Below are 22,665 nucleotides of genomic sequence, written 5' to 3' on the forward strand. Positions count from 1 at the left end.
GTGTAATGGGTATTGATGTGTGTACCAGTTCTGTGTAATGGGTATTGATGTGTGTACCAGTTCTGTGTAATGGGTATTGATGTGTGTACCAGGTCTGTGTAATGGGTATTGATGTGTCTACCAGGTCTGTGTAATGGGTATTGATGTGCGTACCAGGTCTGTGTAATGGGTATTGATGTGTGTACCAGGTCTGTGTAATGGGTATTGATGTGTGTACCAGGTCTGTGTAATGGGTATTGATGTGTGTACCAGGTCTGTGTAATGGGTATTGATGTGTGTACCAGGTCTGTGTAATGGGTATTGATGTGTGTACCAGTTATGTGTAATGGGTATTGATGTGTGTACCAGTTCTGTGTAATGGGTATTGATGTGTGTACCAGTTCTGTGTAATGGGTATTGATGTGTGTACCAGTTCTGTGTAATGGGTATTGATGTGTGTACCAGTTCTGTGTAATGGGTATTGATGTGTGTACCAGTTCTGTGTAATGGGTATTGATGTGTGTACCAGTTCTGTGTAATGGGTATTGATGTGTGTACCAGGTCTGTGTAATGGGTATTGATGTGTGTACCAGTTCTGTGTAATGGGTATTGATGTGTGTACCAGGTCTGTGTAATGGGTATTGATGTGTGTACCAGGTCTGTGTAATGGGTATTGATGTGTGTACCAGTTCTGTGTAATGGGTATTGATGTGTGTACCAGGTCTGTGTAATGGGTATTGATGTGTGTACCAGTTCTGTGTAATGGGTATTGATGTGTGTACCAGGTCTGTGTAATGGGTATTGATGTGTGTACCAGGTCTGTGTAATGGGTATTGATGTGTGTACCAGTTATGTGTAATGGGTATTGATGTGTGTACCAGTTCTGTGTAATGGGTATTGATGTGTGTACCAGTTCTGTGTAATGGGTATTGATGTGTGTACCAGTTCTGTGTAATGGGTATTGATGTGTGTACCAGTTCTGTGTAATGGGTATTGATGTGTGTACCAGTTCTGTGTAATGGGTATTGATGTGTGTACCAGTTCTGTGTAATGGGTATTGATGTGTGTACCAGGTCTGTGTAATGGGTATTGATGTGTGTACCAGTTCTGTGTAATGGGTATTGATGTGTGTACCAGGTCTGTGTAATGGGTATTGATGTGTGTACCAGGTCTGTGTAATGGGTATTGATGTGTGTACCAGTTCTGTGTAATGGGTATTGATGTGTGTACCAGGTCTGTGTAATGGGTATTGATGTGTGTACCAGTTCTGTGTAATGGGTATTGATGTGTGTACCAGGTCTGTGTAATGGGTATTGATGTGTGTACCAGTTATGTGTAATGGGTATTGATGTGTGTACCAGGTCTGTGTAATGGGTATTGATGTGTGTACCAGTTATGTGTAATGGGTATTGATGTGTGTACCAGTTCTGTGTAATGGGTATTGATGTGTGTACCAGTTCTGTGTAATGGGTATTGATGTGTGTACCAGGTCTGTGTAATGGGTATTGATGTGTGTACCAGTTATGTGTAATGGGTATTGATGTGTGTACCAGTTCTGTGTAATGGGTATTGATGTGTGTACCAGTTCTGTGTAATGGGTATTGATGTGTGTACCAGTTCTGTGTAATGGGTATTGATGTGTGTACCAGGTCTGTGTAATGGGTATTGATGTGTGTACCAGGTCTGTGTAATGGGTATTGATGTGTGTACCAGTTCTGTGTAATGGGTATTGATGTGTGTACCAGTTCTGTGTAATGGGTATTGATGTGTGTACCAGGTCTGTGTAATGGGTATTGATGTGTGTACCAGGTCTGTGTAATGGGTATTGATGTGTGTACCAGTTCTGTGTAATGGGTATTGATGTGTGTACCAGTTCTGTGTGATGGGTATTGATGTGTGTACCAGTTATGTGTAATGGGTATTGATGTGTGTACCAGTTCTGTGTAATGGGTATTGATGTGTGTACCAGGTCTGTGTAATGGGTATTGATGTGTGTACCAGGTCTGTGTAATGGGTATTGATGTGTGTACCAGTTATGTGTAATGGGTATTGATGTGTGTACCAGTTCTGTGTAATGGTATTGATGTGTGTTACCAGGTCTGTGTAATGGGTATTGATGTGTGTACCAGGTCTGTGTAATGGGTATTGATGTGTGTACCAGGTCTGTGTAATGGGTATTGATGTGTGTACCAGGTCTGTGTAATGGGTATTGATGTGTGTACCAGGTCTGTGTAATGGGTATTGATGTGTGTACCAGGTCTGTGTAATGGGTATTGATGTGTGTACCAGGTCTGTGTAATGGGTATTGATGTGTGTACCAGTTATGTGTAATGGGTATTGATGTGTGTACCAGTTCTGTGTAATGGGTATTGATGTGTGTACCAGTTCTGTGTAATGGGTATTGATGTGTGTACCAGTTCTGTGTAATGGGTATTGATGTGTGTACCAGTTCTGTGTAATGGGTATTGATGTGTGTACCAGTTCTGTGTAATGGGTATTGATGTGTGTACCAGTTCTGTGTAATGGGTATTGATGTGTGTACCAGTTCTGTGTAATGGGTATTGATGTGTGTACCAGTTCTGTGTAATGGGTATTGATGTGTGTACCAGGTCCTGTGTAATGGGTATTGATGTGTGTACCAGGTCTGTGTAATGGGTATTGGATGTGTGTACCAGTTCTGTGTAATGGGTATTGATGTGTGTACCAGGTCTGTGTAATGGGTATTGATGTGTGTACCAGTCTGTGTAATGGGTATTGATGTGTGTACCAGGTCTGTGTAATGGGTATTGATGTGTGTACCAGTTATGTGTAATGGGTATTGATGTGTGTACCAGTTATGTGTAATGGGTATTGATGTGTGTACCAGTTCTGTGTAATGGGTATTGATGTGTGTACCAGTTATGTGTAATGGGTATTGATGTGTGTACCAGGTCTGTGTAATGGGTATTGATGTGTGGTACCAGTTTCTGTGTAATGGGTATTGATGTGTGTACCAGTTTCTGTGTAATGGGTATTGATGTGTGTACCAGGTCTGTGTAATGGTATTGATGTGTGTACCAGGTCTGTGTAATGGTATTGATGTGTGTACCAGTTCTGTGTAATGGGTATTGATGTGTGTACCAGTTCTGTGTAATGGGTATTGATGTGTGTACCAGGTCTGTGTAATGGGTATTGATGTGTGTACCAGGTCTGTGTAATGGGTATTGATGTGTGTACCAGTTCTGTTGTAATGGGTATTGATGTGTGTACCAGTTCTGTGTATGGGTATTGATGTGTGTACCAGTTATGTGTAATGGGTATTGATGTGTGTACCATTTCTGTGTAATGGGTATTGATGTGTGTACCAGGTCTGTGTAATGGGTATTGATGTGTGTACCAGGTCTGTGTAATGGGTATTGTTGTGTGTACCAGTGTCTGTGTAATGGGTATTGATGTGTGTACCAGTTATGTGTAATGGGGTATTGATGTGTGACCAGTTATGTGTATGGGTATTGATGTGTGTACCAGTTATGTGTAATGGGTATTGATGTGTGTACCATTCTGTGTAATGGTATTGATGTGTGTACCAGTTATGTGTAATGGGTATTGATGTGTGTACCAGTTATGTGTAATGGGTATTGATGTGTGTACCAGTTCTGTGTAATGGGTATTGATGTGTGTACCAGTTCTGTGTAATGGGTATTGATGTGTGTACCAGTTCTGTGTAATGGTATTGATGTGTGTACCAGGTCTGTGTAATGGGTATTGATGTGTGTACCAGGTCTGTGTAATGGGTATTGATGTGTGTACCAGTTATGTGTAATGGGTATTGATGTGTGTACCAGTTCTGTGTAATGGGTATTGATGTGTGTACCAGTTCTGTGTAATGGGTATTGATGTGTGTACCAGTTCTGTGTAAGGGTATTGATGTGTGTACCAGGTCTGTGTAATGGGTATTGATGTGTGTACCAGTTATGTGTAATGGGTATTGATGTGTGTACCAGTTCTGTGTAATGGGTATTGATGTGTGTACCAGTTCTGTGTAATGGGTATTGATGTGTGTACCAGTTCCTGTGTAATGGGTATTGATGTGTGTACACAGTTCTGTGTAATGGATTGTATTATGTGATGTACCCAGTTCTGTGTAATGGGTATTGATGTGTGTACCAGTTCTGTGTAATGGGTATTGATGTGTGTACCAGTTATGTGTAATGGGTATTGATGTGTGTACCAGGTCTGTGTAATGGGTATTGATGTGTGTACCAGGTTCTGTGTAATGGGTATTGATGTGTGTACCAGGTTCTGTGTAATGGGTATTGATGTGTGTACCAGTTATGTGTAATGGGTATTGATGTGTGTACCAGTTATGTGTAATGGGTATTGATGTGTGTACCAGTTCTGTGTAATGGGTATTGATGTGTGTACCAGTTATGTGTAATGGGTATTGATGTGTGTACCAGTCTGTGTAATGGGTATTGATGTGTGTACCAGTTATGTGTAATGGGTATTGATGTGTGTACCAGTTCTGTTGTAATGGGTATTGATGTGTGTACCAGTTCTGTGTAATGGGTATTGATGTGTGTACCAGGTATGTGTAATGGGTATTGATGTGTGTACCAGTTTGTGTAATGGGTATTGATGTGTGTACCAGTTCTGTGTAATGGGTATTGATGTGTGTACCAGTTCTGTGTAATGGGTATTGATGTGTGTACCAGTTCTGTGTAATGGGTATTGATTGTGTACCAGTTCTGTGTAAGGGTATTGATGTGTGTACCAGTTCTGTGTATGGGTATTGATGTGTGTACCAGTTCTGTGTAATGGGTATTGATGTGTGTACCAGTCTGTGTAATGGGTATTGATGTTGTGTACCAGTTCTGTGTAATGGGTATGAGTGTGTACCAGTTCTGTGTAATGGGTATTGATGTGTGTACCAGGTCTGTGTATGGGTATTGATGTGTGTACCCAGGTCTGTGTAATGGGTATGGATGTGTGTACCAGGTTTATGGGTGTACCAGTTCTGGTGTAATGGGTATTGATGTGTGTACCAGGTCATGTGTGATGGGGTATTGGGAATGTGTGTACCAGGTCTGTGTAATGGGTATTGATGTGTGTAACCAGTTCTGTGTATGGTATGATGGTGTACCAGTCTGTGTAATGGTAAGTGTACCAGGTCTGTGTAATGGGTATTGATGTGTGTACCAAGGTCTGTGTAATGGGTATTGATGTGTGTACCAGGTCTGTTGTAATGGGTATTGATGTGTGTACCAGTTCTGTGTAATGGGTATTGATGTGTGTACCAGGTCTGTGTAATGGGTATTGATGTGTGGTACCAGTTATGTGTAATGGGTGTGGGTGCCTGAAGCCTGCATACAGTGACCATGCATGGGTGAGTCAGATGGGATAATGTAACTCATGTTTCTCAGAAGGACTTTACCACAAACTGGGAAAGGAAGTAATTTGTGTTGAGAGATGATGTTAAATGCCACTTTCAAAAATGTAATGTATTTTTAGAAGGACTTAAAAGGATGCACCAGCTGTGTACTAACATTACAGGGAATATATAAACAGTAACGTCCTCAGTAAGTCATAAAACAGAAGTTACTCTCTGTGTGTATGTTAAAATTGCATTAGAAGTAAACCACTATCATGACAATCTTACCTTTAATTTTTCCACAATATATCTTATAATATCACAATATAGCATCACATTACAATATCTCCACGATATTTCGTAATATACTGACATCTCCACGATCAGACCTGGGATTAAATACTCTTTCAGGTATTTAAATACTTTTCAATACATTTTTAAAAAACTATTCAGATAACCTTTATTTGAAATAACAAGTAGTTGAATATTGGAATGTATCTGGAAATACACTTAATCAAATAGATTTATCCCAAGCATTTGAAAATAGTATTTGAAATACATTTTTGAAAATACTTTAAAATACAATTTGGTTGACTATTTATTTTATTTTATTATTGTTATTTTTTTTTTTACAAATAACCAATCCAATATTCCAATAAAAGTACTTGTTTTGGGCTGTGCTTGAAAATACTCCACGATATATCATAATATCACGATAACTCCACGATATATCATAATATCACGATAACTCCACGATATATCATAATATCACGATAACTCCCCGATATATCATAATATCACGATAACGCCACGATATATCATAATATCACGATAACTCCACGATATATCATAATATCGCGGTAACTCCATGATATATCATAATATCACGATATCTCCATGAAATATCGTAATATCACGATATCTCCACGATATATCATAATATCACGATAACTCCACGATGTATCATAATATCACGATAACTCCACGATATATCATAATATCACGATAACTCCATGATATATCATAATATCACGATATCTCCATGATATATCATAATATCACGATAACTCCACGATATATCATGATATCACGATAACTCCACGATATATCATAATATCACGATAACTCCACGATATATCATAATATCGCGATAACTCCATGATATATCATAATATCACGATATCTCCATGAAATATCGTAATATCACGATATTTCCAAGACATTTTGTGATATCACGATATCTCCATGATATATCATATAATTTCCAATAAAATCATAATATCCTCCCTCACCTCTGAGAACCTCTGAACGTCCTGTGTGAGGGTCCCCACGCGGCTCCAGTTGTAGAAGTTGAGAAACTTGACCACTGCTGGGTTCACAGCGTTGTCCGACGGAACCGTCCGGAAAAAGTTGGGGTACTTCTTCTTGTCGGCCAGAACAGGAGTTGTTGCCGCAAAGGAGAGCTGGAAAGAAGAGGACAGACATAGAATGTTAAATATCTGACCAATAAACGCTGGCTGAATTCTAACTGATCCTGGTGTTCTGCTAATAGGAGTTCAAGCCTGGAGATCTGAAGCTTTAGACAGAGGCCTTCGATGGCCACACACACACACACGCACACACACACACACACACACGCATACGCGCGGGACACATACACACACGCACGGACCCTGGGAGTCAGTCCAGTCTGTAGGTGTGAGTAAATCAACAGTCTGATAGGTCAGTATGGAAACATCAGGCAAGGTCACAGCTTCAGAGTGCCCATAATAACAGGAGCTGTAAAAGTTTGGTGGGAGTGAAAGCTGTGATGGATGACCTTAACTGAATGTGTGTATGTGTGCACAAGTGTGCATATGCAAATACGTGTGCATGCGTGTGTATTCATGAGATGCGTGTGTATTCACTCTGAGCTCAAGCGTTCCTTGGATTCTGATTGGTTCTGCTTTCACTCGTTTTATTTTCCTAGAAAATTAGATTAAAATGTGCTGAAACTCAAACATGAAAAATTACACCATAAACAGGTTTAAATCAATTCAGGGTCCAAAAAAAGAGATGAACTTTAAAAGAGATGAACTTTTTCTGGACATTACTGCTTTCAAGATTTGAAACAGCAAGGACTGCATTTTTTGTTGTTGTAGCAACTACCAAGCACATACATTAGCTCTGAACACCTTGGGTGAACACGCAGACATTTACTGCTATAGAATGTCCAGCATTTTCACACATTTCAATGTGTTTTCCTTTTGACCAACAGTGGGCTAACAGTATCTCCTACAGTGTCTATCCATACACTACTGTGGATGTGATAGGTCGTCTGGTGAGACAGAGAGAGAGAGAGAGAGAGAGAGAGAGAGAGAGAGAGAGAGAGAGAGAGAGAGAGGACAAAGACAGAGACAGCAAGAGATAACATGAGAAAGAGTGAGATAGAGCGATAGAGAGAGACAGAGAGAGAGAGAGAGAGAGAGACAGAGAGAGAGACAGAGGACAAAGACAGAGACAGCAAGAGGTAACGTGAGAAAGAGCGAGATATAGAGAGAGAGAGAGAGAGAGCAATAGAGACAGAGAAAGAGAGCGATAGAGAGAGAGAGAGAGAGAGAGAGAGAGAGAGAGAGAGAGAGAGAGAGTGATAGAGACAGAGAAAGAGAGAGATAGAGCGATAGAGACAGAGAAAGAGAGAGATAGAGCGATAGAGACAGAGAGAGAGAGAGAGAGAGAGTGATAGAGACAGAGAAAGAGAGAGATAGAGCGATAGAGACAGAGAGAGAGAGAGAGAGAGAGATAGAGAGAGATAGAGCGATAGAGACAGAGAGAGAGAGAGAGAGAGAGAGAGAGAGAGAGAGAGAGAGCAATAGAGACAGAGAAAGAGAGAGATAGAGCGATAGAGACAGAGAGAGAGAGAGAGAGAGAGAGAGAGAGAGCAATAGAGACAGAGAAAGAGAGAGATAGAGACTAGTCATTTGGACGGTACTTGTTATGTAACACTCCCAAGCTTCAGCACTGCACACCAATCTAATCTTATGATCACACTGTCACTGACTGCAGTAGGCACATACTGGCATCGTGTGACTGGGGACATCTAAAGACAATGCTCCATACACAGTCAGTGGACAATATGAAGGATCTGATTCAAAGCCACAAAGCTAAGTCAACAAATGTCATCCCCAGTCATCAATCTCTGGGTCCATTGAAAACATTCTAGGGATCTATAGAATTCAAAGAATCTGTCATTTGATAGAACACTCGATTACTGAGAGAGAGCATGATAAGATTACCGAGGGATGGATCAATGGATTGACCTCAGATCTCTCTTTCTCTCTCCTTCCAACCCTCCCTCCTTCAAACAGACCCAAACACACACATACCTTTACTTTCCATACAAATAAACTCTCTCTCTCTCTCTCTCTCTCTCTCTCTCTCTCTCTCTCTCTCTCTCTCTCAGTCTCTACCACCTTCCCAACAATAGACGCTCATTATCTCTGAGGGAAAATCGGTGTAATTAATTTCTGCCTCCCGATCGTGACTTGCAGGTGTGTACAGCCAGCGAACACGAAAATAGAATGACAAAGACTGAAAAAATGGCATGATCTTGACAATGACTTCTTGGCAAAGTTAAAACTAGAATATGGATAAGTTCTGGTAAAATTGGCACCTTACAGTTTGACAAAGTATGTATTGTGTAGCTGTTATAAAGGCTTTGTGAAACCATACATAAAGGGGGGGCGACAGTTAAGTGTTACCAGTCATATCACAGGAAGCTAACGTTGAATGGGAGACTTAGAATGTTAGCTTTGCAGACATTTAGCTTAGTCTAGCATGCGGACTATACTCCACTCCAAGTTTATGATGAACTTCACCAACGGCATGGAGCTGAAACCAGGCTTTGTGGAATCTGGCTCAGACTACATCGATTGTACCGATGTTTGTTATCTGTAGTTGCCTGCCTTTCTTTGTTTGCTGAAATCCATACTTTTTCAATGAACACCACCGACTGTTTCCTTGTTGAGATTCGCGCACATTTGCGCTGAGTTGCCATCTTATATCAACAGTAATGAGCAAACAGTTGGTGGTTGTATTTGATTAACATTTATTGAAAATGTTGTCTGTTAAGTCCTGCCACATCCGGAATGGTTGCCGCTGTGCGAAGTTAACTCTGTTACATTAGCATGTTCAGCTAGATGTGAGAAGTTAACTCTGTTACATTAGCATGTTCAGCTAGATGTGAGAAGTTAACTCTGTTACATTAGCATGTTTAGCTAGATGTGAGAAGTTAACTCTGTTACATTAGCATGTTTAGCTAGATGTGAGAAGTTAACTCTGTTACATTAGCATGTTTAGCTAGATGTGAGAAGTTAACTCTGTTACATTAGCATGTTTAGCTAGATGTGAGAAGTTAACTCTGTTACATTAGCATGTTTAGCTAGATGTGAGAAGTTAACTCTGTTACATTAGCATGTTTAGCTAGATGTGAGAAGTTAACTCTGTTACATTAGCATGTTTAGCTAGATGTGAGAAGTTAACTCTGTTACATTAGCATGTTCAGCTAGATGTGAGAAGTTAACTCTGTTACATTAGCATGTTCAGCTAGATGTGAGAAGTTAACTCTGTTACATTAGCATGTTTAGCTAGATGTGAGAAGTTAACTCTGTTACATTAGCATGTTTAGCTAGATGTGAGAAGTTAACTCTGTTACATTAGCATGTTTAGCTAGATGTGAGAAGTTAACTCTGTTACATTAGCATGTTTAGCTAGATGTGAGAAGTTAACTCTGTTACATTAGCATGTTTAGCTAGATGTGAGAAGTTAACTCTGTTACATTAGCATGTTTAGCTACATGTGAGAAGTTAACTCTGGAACATTAGCATGTTAGCATGTTGGGGCGGCAGGTAGCCTAGTGGTTAGAGCATTGGGCCAGTAACCGAAAGGTTGGTGGATTGAATCCCTGAGCTGACAAGGTAAAAATCTGTTGTTCTGCCCCTGAACAAGGCAGTTAACCCACTGTTCCTAGGCTGTCATTGTAAATAAGAATTTGTTATTAACTGACTTGCCTAGTTAAATAAAAAATGTATAGCTAGATGTGACAAGCTAACTCTGGAACATTAGCATGTTTAGTTACATTTGCTAAGTCCTGTCACATCCAGAATGGTTGCCTCCGTTACATTAGCATGTTTAGCTGGTTGAGAGAAGATAACTCTGTTTAATTATCATATTTAGCTAGCTGAGAGAAGATAACTCTGCCCCATTAACATGTTTAGCTAGCTGAGAGAAGATAACTCTGTCCCATTAACATGTTTAGCTAGCTGAAAGATGTTAATGTGTTACATTAACAGGTTTAGCTAGCTGAGAGAAGATAACTGTGTTCCATTAGCTAACAGTTTCAATTCACTAACACTCCAATTTCAATTCGTGCCATCTCTAATAAAATGAATAACTGATATGAATCAACACAGGGTTAATTACTGAGCAGAGAGAGATTAAGCAGACACACTGATAGTGATGAAAAGGAGGATATTATCATTCTGATTGAGGCTAAGAGTGTGTGTGTGTGTGTGTGTGTGTGTGTGTGTGTGTGTGTGTGTGTGTGTGTGTGTGTGTGTGTGTGTGTGTGTGTGTGAAATGTATGCACATTGCTTGGAAGCATGTTTAATATTAGAGAAGACAACCACTCTGGGGCTAAGTGTGATCTTTAAAAGCCAGTCGAAACCAATCAAGAATAATGTTTTCCCTATTTTCAAACAGACGGGTTCTCATATTCTCACAACTCATATCGATGTCAAACAGTACTTACAGTGAGTAGATAATTTTTGGGAAAACTTTTGCTTAATGCATTTGATTAAGCTAGCTTTCATGTTAATTATTTTCACAATGCTCAGAATACATTATACCTTGTACTCCTTAAAGTAAACCTTGTAACTGGAGACTGATACAATACATACATTGAGTCAATGTAAGTCAAACACTTCCCAACAACACTCAGCAAACCTCCAACAAACCTCCATCTCGACCATGCCACACTATTCTCCCCTCTAGAACCCATTTAATTTGGGCGCCCTGTTGTTTCCCAAACCATCCGGGAGGACCCTGGAACAACACACGGATTACAACCGTCAATTAAGGAGAGAAGAAACCCTTTATTTCAGTACCAGTGCTAAATCCAAAATCACCCAAAGTCTTTAAGAGCTTTACTGGGTCTTTCCACTGTAGTTTTAATCTGCATTTAGCTACAGCTGTTTGCTACACCCACACCGGGAGAAGCTCCAATGGGTCTCCAATGTGAGCCAGTGATTTTTAGCCCACACAGGGAGATTGGGTTGAAGCCACCCTCCAGGAGACATGGAGTTGTAATGATATACCTTGATTAAACTACAAGAAAATCAGATATCACACTGTAAGGGCTCGATTGGAACCTGCATAAGGGTAATAACGTAGTACTGTAGGTACAGTAGTTCTCCCCATGGTCAAATAAAACCACAGAATGATATTGGGTGCTGTAAAATTACTACTACTATGACTAATACTATTACTACAACTACTATTACTACTATAACTAGTAATACTACTACAACTACTAGTACTACTACAACTAGTAATACTACTAGTGCTTCTACACCTGCATTGCTTGCTGTTTGGGGTTTTAGGCTGGGTTTCTGTACAGCACTTTGAGATATCAGCTGATGTACGAAGGGCTATATAAATAAATTTGATTTGATTTGATTACTACAACTACTACAACTAGTAATACTACTACAACTAGTATTACTACTACAGTAATACTACTACAACTAGTATTACTACCACAGTAATACTACTACAACTAATATTACTACTACAACTAATACTACTACTACAACTACTATTACTACTACAGTAATACTACTACAACTACTATTACAACAACCGTAATACTACTAGAAGTACAAATAATAAAGAAATTGAGTTCATAGTTCTATGGGTTAATTTAATTTCCACCCTGAGAGCCCATGGCATTAATCATCCCGGCAGCATGATTTTTGAAACAAATTGTTGGCTATTGTTCTTTTTCACATGGGTCATGCACAGAGGTGTGACGCTAGGACCCCAGGTCAATTCTCCATTTTAGATTTAGGTCCATGACGCATGTGGGTATACATGTAGGTCACTAGAGAACGTATATTGCTTGATTGGAGCTAACAAGTCAAGGTAGCCCTTCTGTCTCCAAACTAATCTGAACCACCAAGCTACCAATGGTGCAGAGGGTTTGGTGAGAAAGACATCACGTGAAATGATCTCAAATACAGCTTACAAAATGGGTTAGTATTTTGATAAATACAGTAGAGTGCCTTAAAATAGCGCTATGATATCACACATCTCGGAGTGCTGTCTTACACAAGGAGATTTAAAAGGGTCTATTCAAATGTAATGGACCTCTCTGGCACACTGCACTTGCACTAACGTGCTCACACACACACGTACAGACACACATGCACACACGCGAGTACACACACACGGAGGATTGCCACTCTCAGCAGGCAGAGCCAAATGGACAACCTGTGTTTCCACTCTCCTCTCCATCAGGCTCCCAGTGCCAATGTTAATTAAAGCTGTAGAGATGGGGCCCGTCTGAGACTCCCCACCCACAGCAAGGTCACCGAGCCTTTGGTAATGAGGCTTCCACTCAAATGGCACCCTATTCCGTATATAGAGCACTACTTTGGACCTGGGCCCATAGTGCACTATGTAGGGAATAAGGTGCAATTTGGAACCGCGTCAGAGGCTGGCGATTCTTGGAACCACGGTAGTAGTACAGCATTATGTCGTTGAGAATATCTGCTTAAATTACTTACTGATAAGATGGCTGAGGGAAATCTACTGAGACATGCAATTATAAATACAATGTTATCCATCTTTTTATTTTGAGTGAATATAAAGCCTGTTTGCTGTCCGTCTTTCTTCCATTTTGACTTCTTCACTTCACTTATTTAGCAGTTGATGTCTACAGGAGAGAGAGAACGAGAGAGTACGAGAGAGAAGAAGAGAGAAGAAGAGAGGATGGTAAAAATAATGTAGAAGAGAGAAAGAAAGCAAAAGGCTGTGCAATCCAGTTTCCGAGCTGGTCACGGGTACACCTCAGCCACGCTCAAGGTACTAAACGATATCATAACTGCCATCGATAAAAGACAGTACTGTGCAGCCGTCTTCATCGACCTGGCCAAGGTGTTCGACTGTCAACCACCACATTCTTATTGCCAGACTCAACAGCCTTGGTTTCTCAAATGACTGCCTCACCTGGTTCACCAACTACTTCTCAGATAGAGTTCAGCGTGTCAAATCGGAGGGCCACTATGGGGGTACCACAGGGTTCAATTCTTGGTCCGACTCTGTTCTCTGTATACATCAATGATGTCGCTCTTGCTGTCGGTGATTCCTTGATCCACCTCTACGCAGACGACACCATTCTGTATACATCTGGCCTTTCTTTGGACACTGTGTTAACAAACCTCCAAACGAGCTTCAATGCCATACAACACTTATTCCGTGGCCTCCAACTGCTCTTAAATGCTAGTAAACAAAATGCATGCTCTTCAACCAAATACGTGGACAACTACAAATACCTAGGTGTCTGGCTAGACTGTAAACTCTCCTTCCAGACTCATATTAAGCTTCTCCAATCCAAAATTAAATCTAGAATCGGCTTCCTATTTCGCATCAAAGCCTCCTTCACTCACGCTGCCAAACATACCCTCGTAAAACTGACTATCCTACTGATCCTCGACTACGGCGATGAAATGTACAAAATAGCTTCCAACACTCTACTCAGCAAACTGGATGCAGTCTATCACAGTGCCATCTGTTTTGTCACCAAAGACCCATATACTGTACCACCCACCACTGCGACATGTATGCTCTCATTAGCTGGTCCTCGCTACATATTCGTCGCCAAACCCACTGGCTCCAGGTCATCTATAAGTCTTTGCTCGGTAAAGCTCTGCCTTATCTCAGTTCACTGGTCACCAAAACAACACCCACCCATAGCACGCGCTCCAGCAGGTATAACTCCCTGGTCATCCCCAAAGCCAACACCTCGTTTGGCCGCCTTTCCTTCCAGGGAGGGGGAAACAAAAAATGTGTTGCTATTGGCAGAGAGGTTTAGAACTCTATCTTATATAAACTATTAACTAATTTAGCACCTGGTGATTTCAACAGTTTGCCAAAACTCCATCCCATCAAAGCAGGCTGAAATTTCAGACAGTCTTTTCAAATAGCTCTCACACTAAAAGGGCATTATCATAATTTTCACAATTTCACAGTATTATTCCAACTTCATAGTGTGGAAATATACATATAAAACACAGGAACATCATGTTTTGACTGCACATTGCCATTAAAAGACAATGTATTCTATTTGCATTAATGCTAAGATACTGCAGGTGTTTTGTAAATAGAAATAACTAGATAAGGCCTATTGAAAACTTGTCTCGGGGGGGGGGGGGGGGGGTTACTGCATAACAGTAGATCACATTTACATATTAAAGCAGAGTAGATTGCAACCTCTGAAAAATACCTGGCTATATTTGAGTGTTTTTAGGCTTGGGAAAAGATCAGGCATGAATTAAGAGGTGGTGGACTCAGCAACATTTGGGACTCAACAACATTTGGGACTCAGCAACATTTGGGACTCGGCAACATTTGGGACTCAACAACGTTTGGGACTCAGCAACATTTGGGACTCAGCAATATTTGAGACTGAACAATATTTGCTATTACAAGCAGTTAATAGGGGGGGGGGGGGAGTCTAAAGATACAGGAGCCTGTAGGAGCCATGGAGCAATGCTGGAAGGCATGACGTGTTAGTCACTGCTACTGTTACAGGTGTGTGTGTGTTACAGTTCTCTCTCTCTCTCTCTCTCTGTGTGTGTGTGTGTGTGTGTGTGTGTGTGTGTGTGTGTGTGTGTGTGTGTGTGTGTGTGTGTGTGTGTGTGTGTGTGTGTGTGTATGGCTATTGGCCAGGCGTGAAGCAACAAGGCTTTATGGGATATCGATAGGACATGATTAGTGGGTCGGCCTGAGGTCAGGCAGATTGATGAATGAGCCGTGAATACCCACACCCCCCCCCTCCCCCCGAACCTAAACATTATCCCAACTGGGGTTGCAAAGGGAGGGTATATTACTGGTACATTTATAAGTTTACCAGTAAACTACCAGAATGTTGGTAACTTTCAAGTTAGATTATATATATTTTTTTGCATGACATCTACTGTCCTTTTTGGGTACTTCAGATTATCACAGATGTCTAATTATTTCTGTCCGTTTTACCTTTATCACGTGTAAAATATATACAATAATCAAATAAGATAAAAACTCTAATAACAAAACATTTAAAAAGATGACAAAAAAATAATAATAATACAAAATTAAAAAATTGAATGACAAAGCTGTAAAACATTATCCTAAATATAAACTATCATCTTAGTGAATACCGTTGGTGTTTAATATGAGGGTTTCAACATGAAATATTCTGTATATTTTACATTTGTATTTATTTTACTATGACAATATGTGAAATACCTCAGACACCATTCAGTATGTGAGACCATTATTGGACGATACCTCAGACACCATGCAGTATGTGAGACCATTATTGGACGATACCTCAGACACCATGCAGTATGTGAGACCATTACTGGACGATACTTCAGACACCATGCAGTATGTGAGACCATTATTGGACGATACCTCAGACACCATGCAGTATGTGAGACCATTATTGGACGATACCTCAGACACCATGCAGTATGTGAGACCATTACTGGACGATACATCAGACACCATGCAGTATGTGAGACCATTATTGGACGATACCTCAGACACCATTCAGTATGTGAGACCATTATGGGATGATACCTCAGACACCATTCAGTATGTGAGACCATTATTGGATGATACCTCAGACACCATGCAGTATGTGAGACCATTATTGGATGATACCTCAGACACCATTCAGTATGTGAGACCATTATGGGATGATACCTCAGACACCATTCAGTATGTGAGACCATTATTGGATGATACCTCAGACACCATGCAGTATGTGAGACCATTATTGGATGATACCTCAGACACCATGCGTTGTGGATTAACAGTGTTGTTGTTGATCAGTGCACCATGCAGTAGCTATGTAGTGGTCATTCAGGCATATTCAATAATCAGCAGAGGCATTTGACACCCAGAGGGAAAGCTCAGCTTGAGCTAATGGAAAGGGAGAGATGTGACCATATACTGTCTACAGCTAGGCCCATTAACAGCCTATCACCCATATACTGTCTACAGCTAGGCCCATTAACAGCCTATCACCCATATACTGTCTACAGCTAGGCCATTAACAGCCTATCACCCATATGCTGTCTACAGCTAGGATATTAACAGCCTATCACCCATATACTGTCCACAGCTAGGCCCATTAACAGCCTATCACCCATATACTGTCTACAGCTAGGCCATTAACAGCCTATCACCCATATGCTGTCTACAGCTAGTATATTAACAGCCTATCACCCATATACTGTCCACAGCTAGGCCCATTAACAGCCTATCACCCATATACTGTCTACAGCTAGGCCATTAACAGCATATCACCCATATACTGTCTACAGCTAGGATATTAACAGCCTATCACCCATATACTGTCCACAGCTAGGCCCATTAACAGCCTATCACCCATATACTGTCATCAGCTACATTAACAGCATATCACCCATATACTGTCATCAGCTACATTAACAGCATATCTATCAATCAATCAATCAATCACATTTTATTGGTCACATACACATAGTTAGCAGATGTTAATGCATGTGTAGCTTCGAGTTCCGACCATGCAGTAATACCTAACAAGTAATCTAACAATTCCACAACAACCACCTAATACACACACATCTAAAGAGATGGAATACGAAAATGTACATATAAATATATGGATGAGTGATGACCGAGTGGCAGAGGCAAGATGCAATAGATGGTATAAAATACAGTATATACATATGAGATGAGTATGTAAGATATGTAAACATGATTAAAGTGGCATTATTAAAGTGACTAGTGATCCACTTAATAAAGTGGGTAATGATTTCAAGTCTGTATGTAGGCAGCAGCCTCTCTGTTTTAGTGATGGCTGTTTAACAGTCTGATGGCCTTGAGATGGAAGCTGCTTTTCAGTCTCTCGGTCACAGCTTTGATTCACCTGTACTGACCTCGCCTTCTGGATGGTATGAACAGGCAGTGGCTCGGGTGGATGTTGTCCTTGAGGATATTTTTGGCCTCCCTGTGCCATCGGGTGCTTTAGGCGTCCTGGAGAGCAGGTAGTTTGCCCCCGGTGATGCGTTGTGCAGACCACCCTCTGGAGAGCCTTGCAGTTGTGGGAGGTGTAGTTGCTGTACCAGGCGGTGATACAGCTCGACAGGATTCTCTCATTTGTGCAATTTTGTGAGGGTTTTAGGTGACAAGACAAATTTCTTCAGCCTCCTGAAGTTGAAGAGGTGCTGTTGCGCCTTCTTCACCAGACTGTCTATGTGGGTAGAGCCTTTTTTGTCCGTGATGTGTACGCCGAGGAACTTAAAACTTTCCACTCTCCACTGCTGTCCTGTCGATGTGGATAGTGAGTGTGCTACCTCTGCTGTTTCCTGAAGTCCACGATCATCTCCTTTGTTTTGTTGATGTTAATTGAGAGGTTGTTTTCCTGACACCACATTCCAAGTGCCCTCACCTCCTTCCTGTAGGCTGTCTTGTCATTGTTGGTAATCAAGCCCACTACTGTTGTGTCGTCTGCAAACTTGATGATTGAGTTAGAGGCGTGCATGGCCACGCAGTCATGGGTGAACAGGGAGTACAGGAGGGGGCTGAGCATGCACCCTTGTGGGGCCCCAGCGTTGAGGATCAGCGATGTGGATTTGTTGTTTCCTACCTTCACCATCTGGGGGCGGCCAGTAGGAAAGTCCAGGACCCAATTGCAAAGGGCGGGGTTGAGACCCAGGGCCTCAAGCTTAATGATGAGCTTGGATGGTACTATGGTGTTAAATGCTGAGCGGTGGTCGATGAACAGCATTCTTACATAGGTATTCATATTGTCCAGGTGGGATAGGGTAGTGTGCAGTGTGATGGTGATTGCATCATCTGTGGACCTATTGGGGTGGTGTGCAAATTGAAGTGGGTCTAGGATGGCAGGTAAAGTGGAGGTGATATGATCCTTGACTAGTCTCTCAAAGCACTTCATGATGACAGAAGTGAGTGCTACGGGGCAATAGTTATTTAGTTCAGTTATCTTTACTTCTTGGGTATTGGGACAATGGTGGCCATCTTGAAGCATGTGGGGACAGCAGATTGGGATAGGGAGAGATTGAATATGTCTGTAAACACAGCAGCCAGCTGGTCTGCGCCTGCTCTGAGGACACGGCTAGGGATGCCGTCATGGGCCGGTATCCTTACGAGGGTTAACACGTTTAAACGTCTCACTCACGCTGGCCACGGATAAGGAGAGGGGGTAGCGAGTCGCGTCGGTGGCATTGTATTATCCTCAAAGTAGGCAAAGAAGGTGTTTAGCTTTTCTGGAAGCAAGACGTCGGTGTCTGTGACGTTTTTTTTGTAGTCCGTGATTGCCTGTAGACCCTGCCACATACGTCTCATGTCTGAGATGTTGAATTGTGTCTCCACTTTGTCCCTATACCGACATTTTGCTTGTTTGATTGCCTTGCGGAGGGAATAACTACACTGTTTCGATTTGGCCATATTCCCAGTCATCTTTCCATGGTTAAATGCGGTGGTTCGTGCAATACATGCAGTCTCAGGATATATGGTTTCCAGTTTGCATAGTCCAGTGAAGTCCATTGAAGTTCCTGTCGTGGTATCAGCTTGAGGGGGGATATACACGGATATACACCCATATACTGTCCACAGTTTTTTCACCTTTATTTAATCAGGTAGGCTAGTTGAGAACAAGTTGTCATTTACAACTGCAACCTGGTCAAGATAAAGCAAGGTAGTGCAACACAAACAACACAGAGTTACACATGGGATAAACAAAAGTACAGTCAATAACACAATAGAAAAATATATCTACAGTTTGTGCAAATGTAGTAAGATTAGGGAGGTAAGGCAATAAATAGGCCATAGTGGCCTAGATGTGCAGAAGATGAATGTGCAAGTAGAGATACTGGGGTGCAAGGGAGCAAAAAAATTAATAACAATATGGGGATGAGGTAGTTGGGTGGCGTATTTACAGATGGGCTGTGTACAGGTGCAATGATCGGTAAGCTGCTCTGATAGCTGATGCTTAAAGTTAGTGAGGGAGATATAAGACTCCAGCTTCAGTGATGTTTGCAATTTGTTCCAGTCATTGGCAGCAGAGAACTGGAAGGAAAGGTGGCCTGAAAGTAGGAGTTGGCTTTGGGGATGACCAGTGAAATATACCTGCTGGAGCGCGTGCTACGGGTGGATGCTGCTATGGTGACCAGCGAACTGAGATAAGGTGAGGCTTTACCTAGCAAATACTTACGGATGACCTGGAGCCAGTGGGTTTGGCGACGAATATGAAGCGAGGGCCAGCCAGAGATCATACATTTCACAGTGGAGGGTAGTATATGACAGGTTGTCATAGGGAGAGAGATACGGGAGATGGGGAGAGATATGAGAGATGGGGAAAGATACGAGAGATGGGGAGAGATACGAGAGATGGGGAGAGATATGAGAGATGGGGAGAGATACGAGAGATGGAGAGAGATATGAGAGATGGGGAAAGATACGAGAGATGGGAGAGAGATACGAGAGATGGAGGAGAGATATGAGAGATGGAGGAGAGATACGAGAGATGAGGAGAGATACGAGAGATGGGGGAAAAATACAAGAGATGGGGGAGAGATACGAGAGATGAGGAGAGATACGAGAGATGGGGAGAGATATGAGAGATGGGGAGAGATACGAGAGATGGGGAGAGATATGAGAGATGGGGGAGAGATATGAGAGATGGAGGAGATATATGAGAGATGGGGAGAGATACGTGAGATGGGGGAGAGATACAAGAGATGGGGGAGAGATATGAGAGATGGGGAGAGATACGAGAGATGGGGAGAGATACAAGAGATGGGGGAGAGATATGAGAGATGGGGAGAGATACGAGAGATGGGGAGAGATACGGGAGATGGGGATAGATATGAGAGATGGGGAGAGATACGAGAGATGGGGAGAGATATGAGAGATGGGGAGAGATATGAGAGATTGGGAGAGATACGAGAGATGGGGAGAGATATGAGAGATGGGGAGAGATACCAGAGATGGGGGACAGATACAAGAGATGGGAGAGAGATACGAGAGATGGAGGAGAGATATGAGAGATGGAGGAGAGATATGAGAGATGGGGAAAGATAGGAGAGATGGGGGAGAGATACAAGAGATGGGGGAGAGATACGAGAGATTGGGGAGAGATACCAGAGATGGGGGAGAGATACGAGAGATGGAGGAGAGATATGAGAGATGGAGGAGAGATATGAGAGATGGGGAAAGATAGGAGAGATGGGGGAGAGATACAAGAGATGGGGGAGAGATACGAGAGATTGGGGAGAGATACCAGAGATGGGGGAGAGATAAGAGAGATGATATAGAGATATGAGAGATGGGGGAAGAGATGTGGGAGATATACGAGAGATGGAGGAGAGATACGAGAGATGAGTGAGAGATATCAGAATGGGAGAGTGATACGATAGATGGGGGAGAGTTATGAGAGATGGGGGAGAGATACGAGAAATGGGGGAGAGATACGAGAGATGGGGGAGAGATACGAGAGATGGGGGAGAGATACGAGAGATGGGGGAGAGTTATGAGAGATGGGGGAGAGATACGAGAGATGGGGGAGAGATAAGAGAGATGATATAGAGATATGAGAGATGGGGGAAGAGATGTGGGAGATATACGAGAGATGGAGGAGAGATACGAGAGATGAGTGAGAGATATCAGAATGGGAGAGTGATACGATAGATGGGGGAGAGTTATGAGAGATGGGGGAGAGATACGAGAAATGGGGGAGAGATACGAGAGATGGGGGAGAGATACGAGAGATGGGGGAGAGATACGAGAGATGGGGGAGAGTTATGAGAGATGGGGGAGAGATACGAGAGATGGGGGAGAGATACGAGAAATGGGGGAGAGATACGAGAGATGGGGAAGAGATACGAGAAATGGGGGAGAGATACGAGAGATGGGGGAGAGATACGAGAGATGGGGGAGAGATACGAGAGATGGGGGAGAGATTTATATGGCATGTCTTTTTGTCATGGAACCACAACCATACGAATAATGAATAAATGACTAACCAATAATTTTAAACAATAAAGTAACTGTTCATTTCATTCATCCATTCATTGTATTTATTTAGCCAGCAAAGTCCACTCAGGAAACAATAGTTTTAGACGGCCCATCGTTCATGCACCTTCTGTGTCCTTTCGCCTATTCAATAATACCTCAAATTGACGTGATCAGACTCACTGCAGGAATGTGTGTGCGCGCACTGTATACCCATATGTATGGGTGTGTCTTGCAGTGTGATGCATCCCAGCATGTATGAATGTGGCAAAACATTCTCCAATTATCTGAAGTCAACTGAAGAAAAAAACACTAGTCGTCTCAATTTAAACGGTAAAAAGAGAAAATATGTTTGCCTCTGATGCAATTGAACTCTGTGACGTGAAAGTAATGGAGAACATATTGCTGCATGAATTGTCTGCTAAAGGAAAATAATCAGATGCTAGAACAATGGATATCAGGCTGGCTGGTGTCTTTGGCTCAGACTGCACTGATTGACTAAGGAGTCTCTGTACATGCTCGCTCGCTTGCACACACACACACACGCACACGCACACACACATTCATACAGTACTTGCATGAATACACACACACACACACATCTATTAGGAGTCTCTGCGGGAGCCGGCTCTACCCCTCGCTGGGCTGGTACCATCTGCACCCACACACAGATATCACAATCGATTTCGCAAGGTATCTGCCTCCCATTTATCCACATAGCTGCGAGTGTCGTGGCGGAGGAGTGGAGCGCATTAGAGGGAAGGGAATGGGGGATCGGCTCAATATCTCTCTGCACCTGCGTGAAACGAGACAAGGGGAGGAGGGAGAAATAGAGAGACGGATGGGAGCCCACCAGATGGAGAGTACAGCTAGGCACGGAGAACAAGATACTAATTGAGGGCATTTAACCTCAATTACAGTGATCTAGCTGGCAGGTTGTTTAGAGGCAGTCCTGTAAAATATGATTAGAAAAATAGCTTGTGTTTCTGCCTTGCACTTTTTGTGTGACGGAA

At 42.1% G+C, this 22,665-nt stretch overlaps 1 protein-coding gene across 1 annotated transcript in view; it reads right to left on the minus strand.

The window, feature by feature from the left end:
* The window catches only part of gabbr2 (gamma-aminobutyric acid (GABA) B receptor, 2), a 409,428-nt gene that overhangs the window by 177,485 nt on the left and 209,278 nt on the right, over positions 1-22,665 (minus strand). Inside the window, exon 3 of the mRNA XM_031795138.1 lies at positions 6,622-6,792. Within this exon, the coding sequence (XP_031650998.1) occupies positions 6,622-6,792 (171 nt within the window). The remainder of the gene's footprint in view (positions 1-6,621; positions 6,793-22,665) is intronic.

The sequence above is a fragment of the Oncorhynchus kisutch genome, linkage group LG17 (genome assembly GCF_002021735.2).
Source record: "Oncorhynchus kisutch isolate 150728-3 linkage group LG17, Okis_V2, whole genome shotgun sequence".
NCBI lineage: Eukaryota > Metazoa > Chordata > Actinopteri > Salmoniformes > Salmonidae > Oncorhynchus > Oncorhynchus kisutch.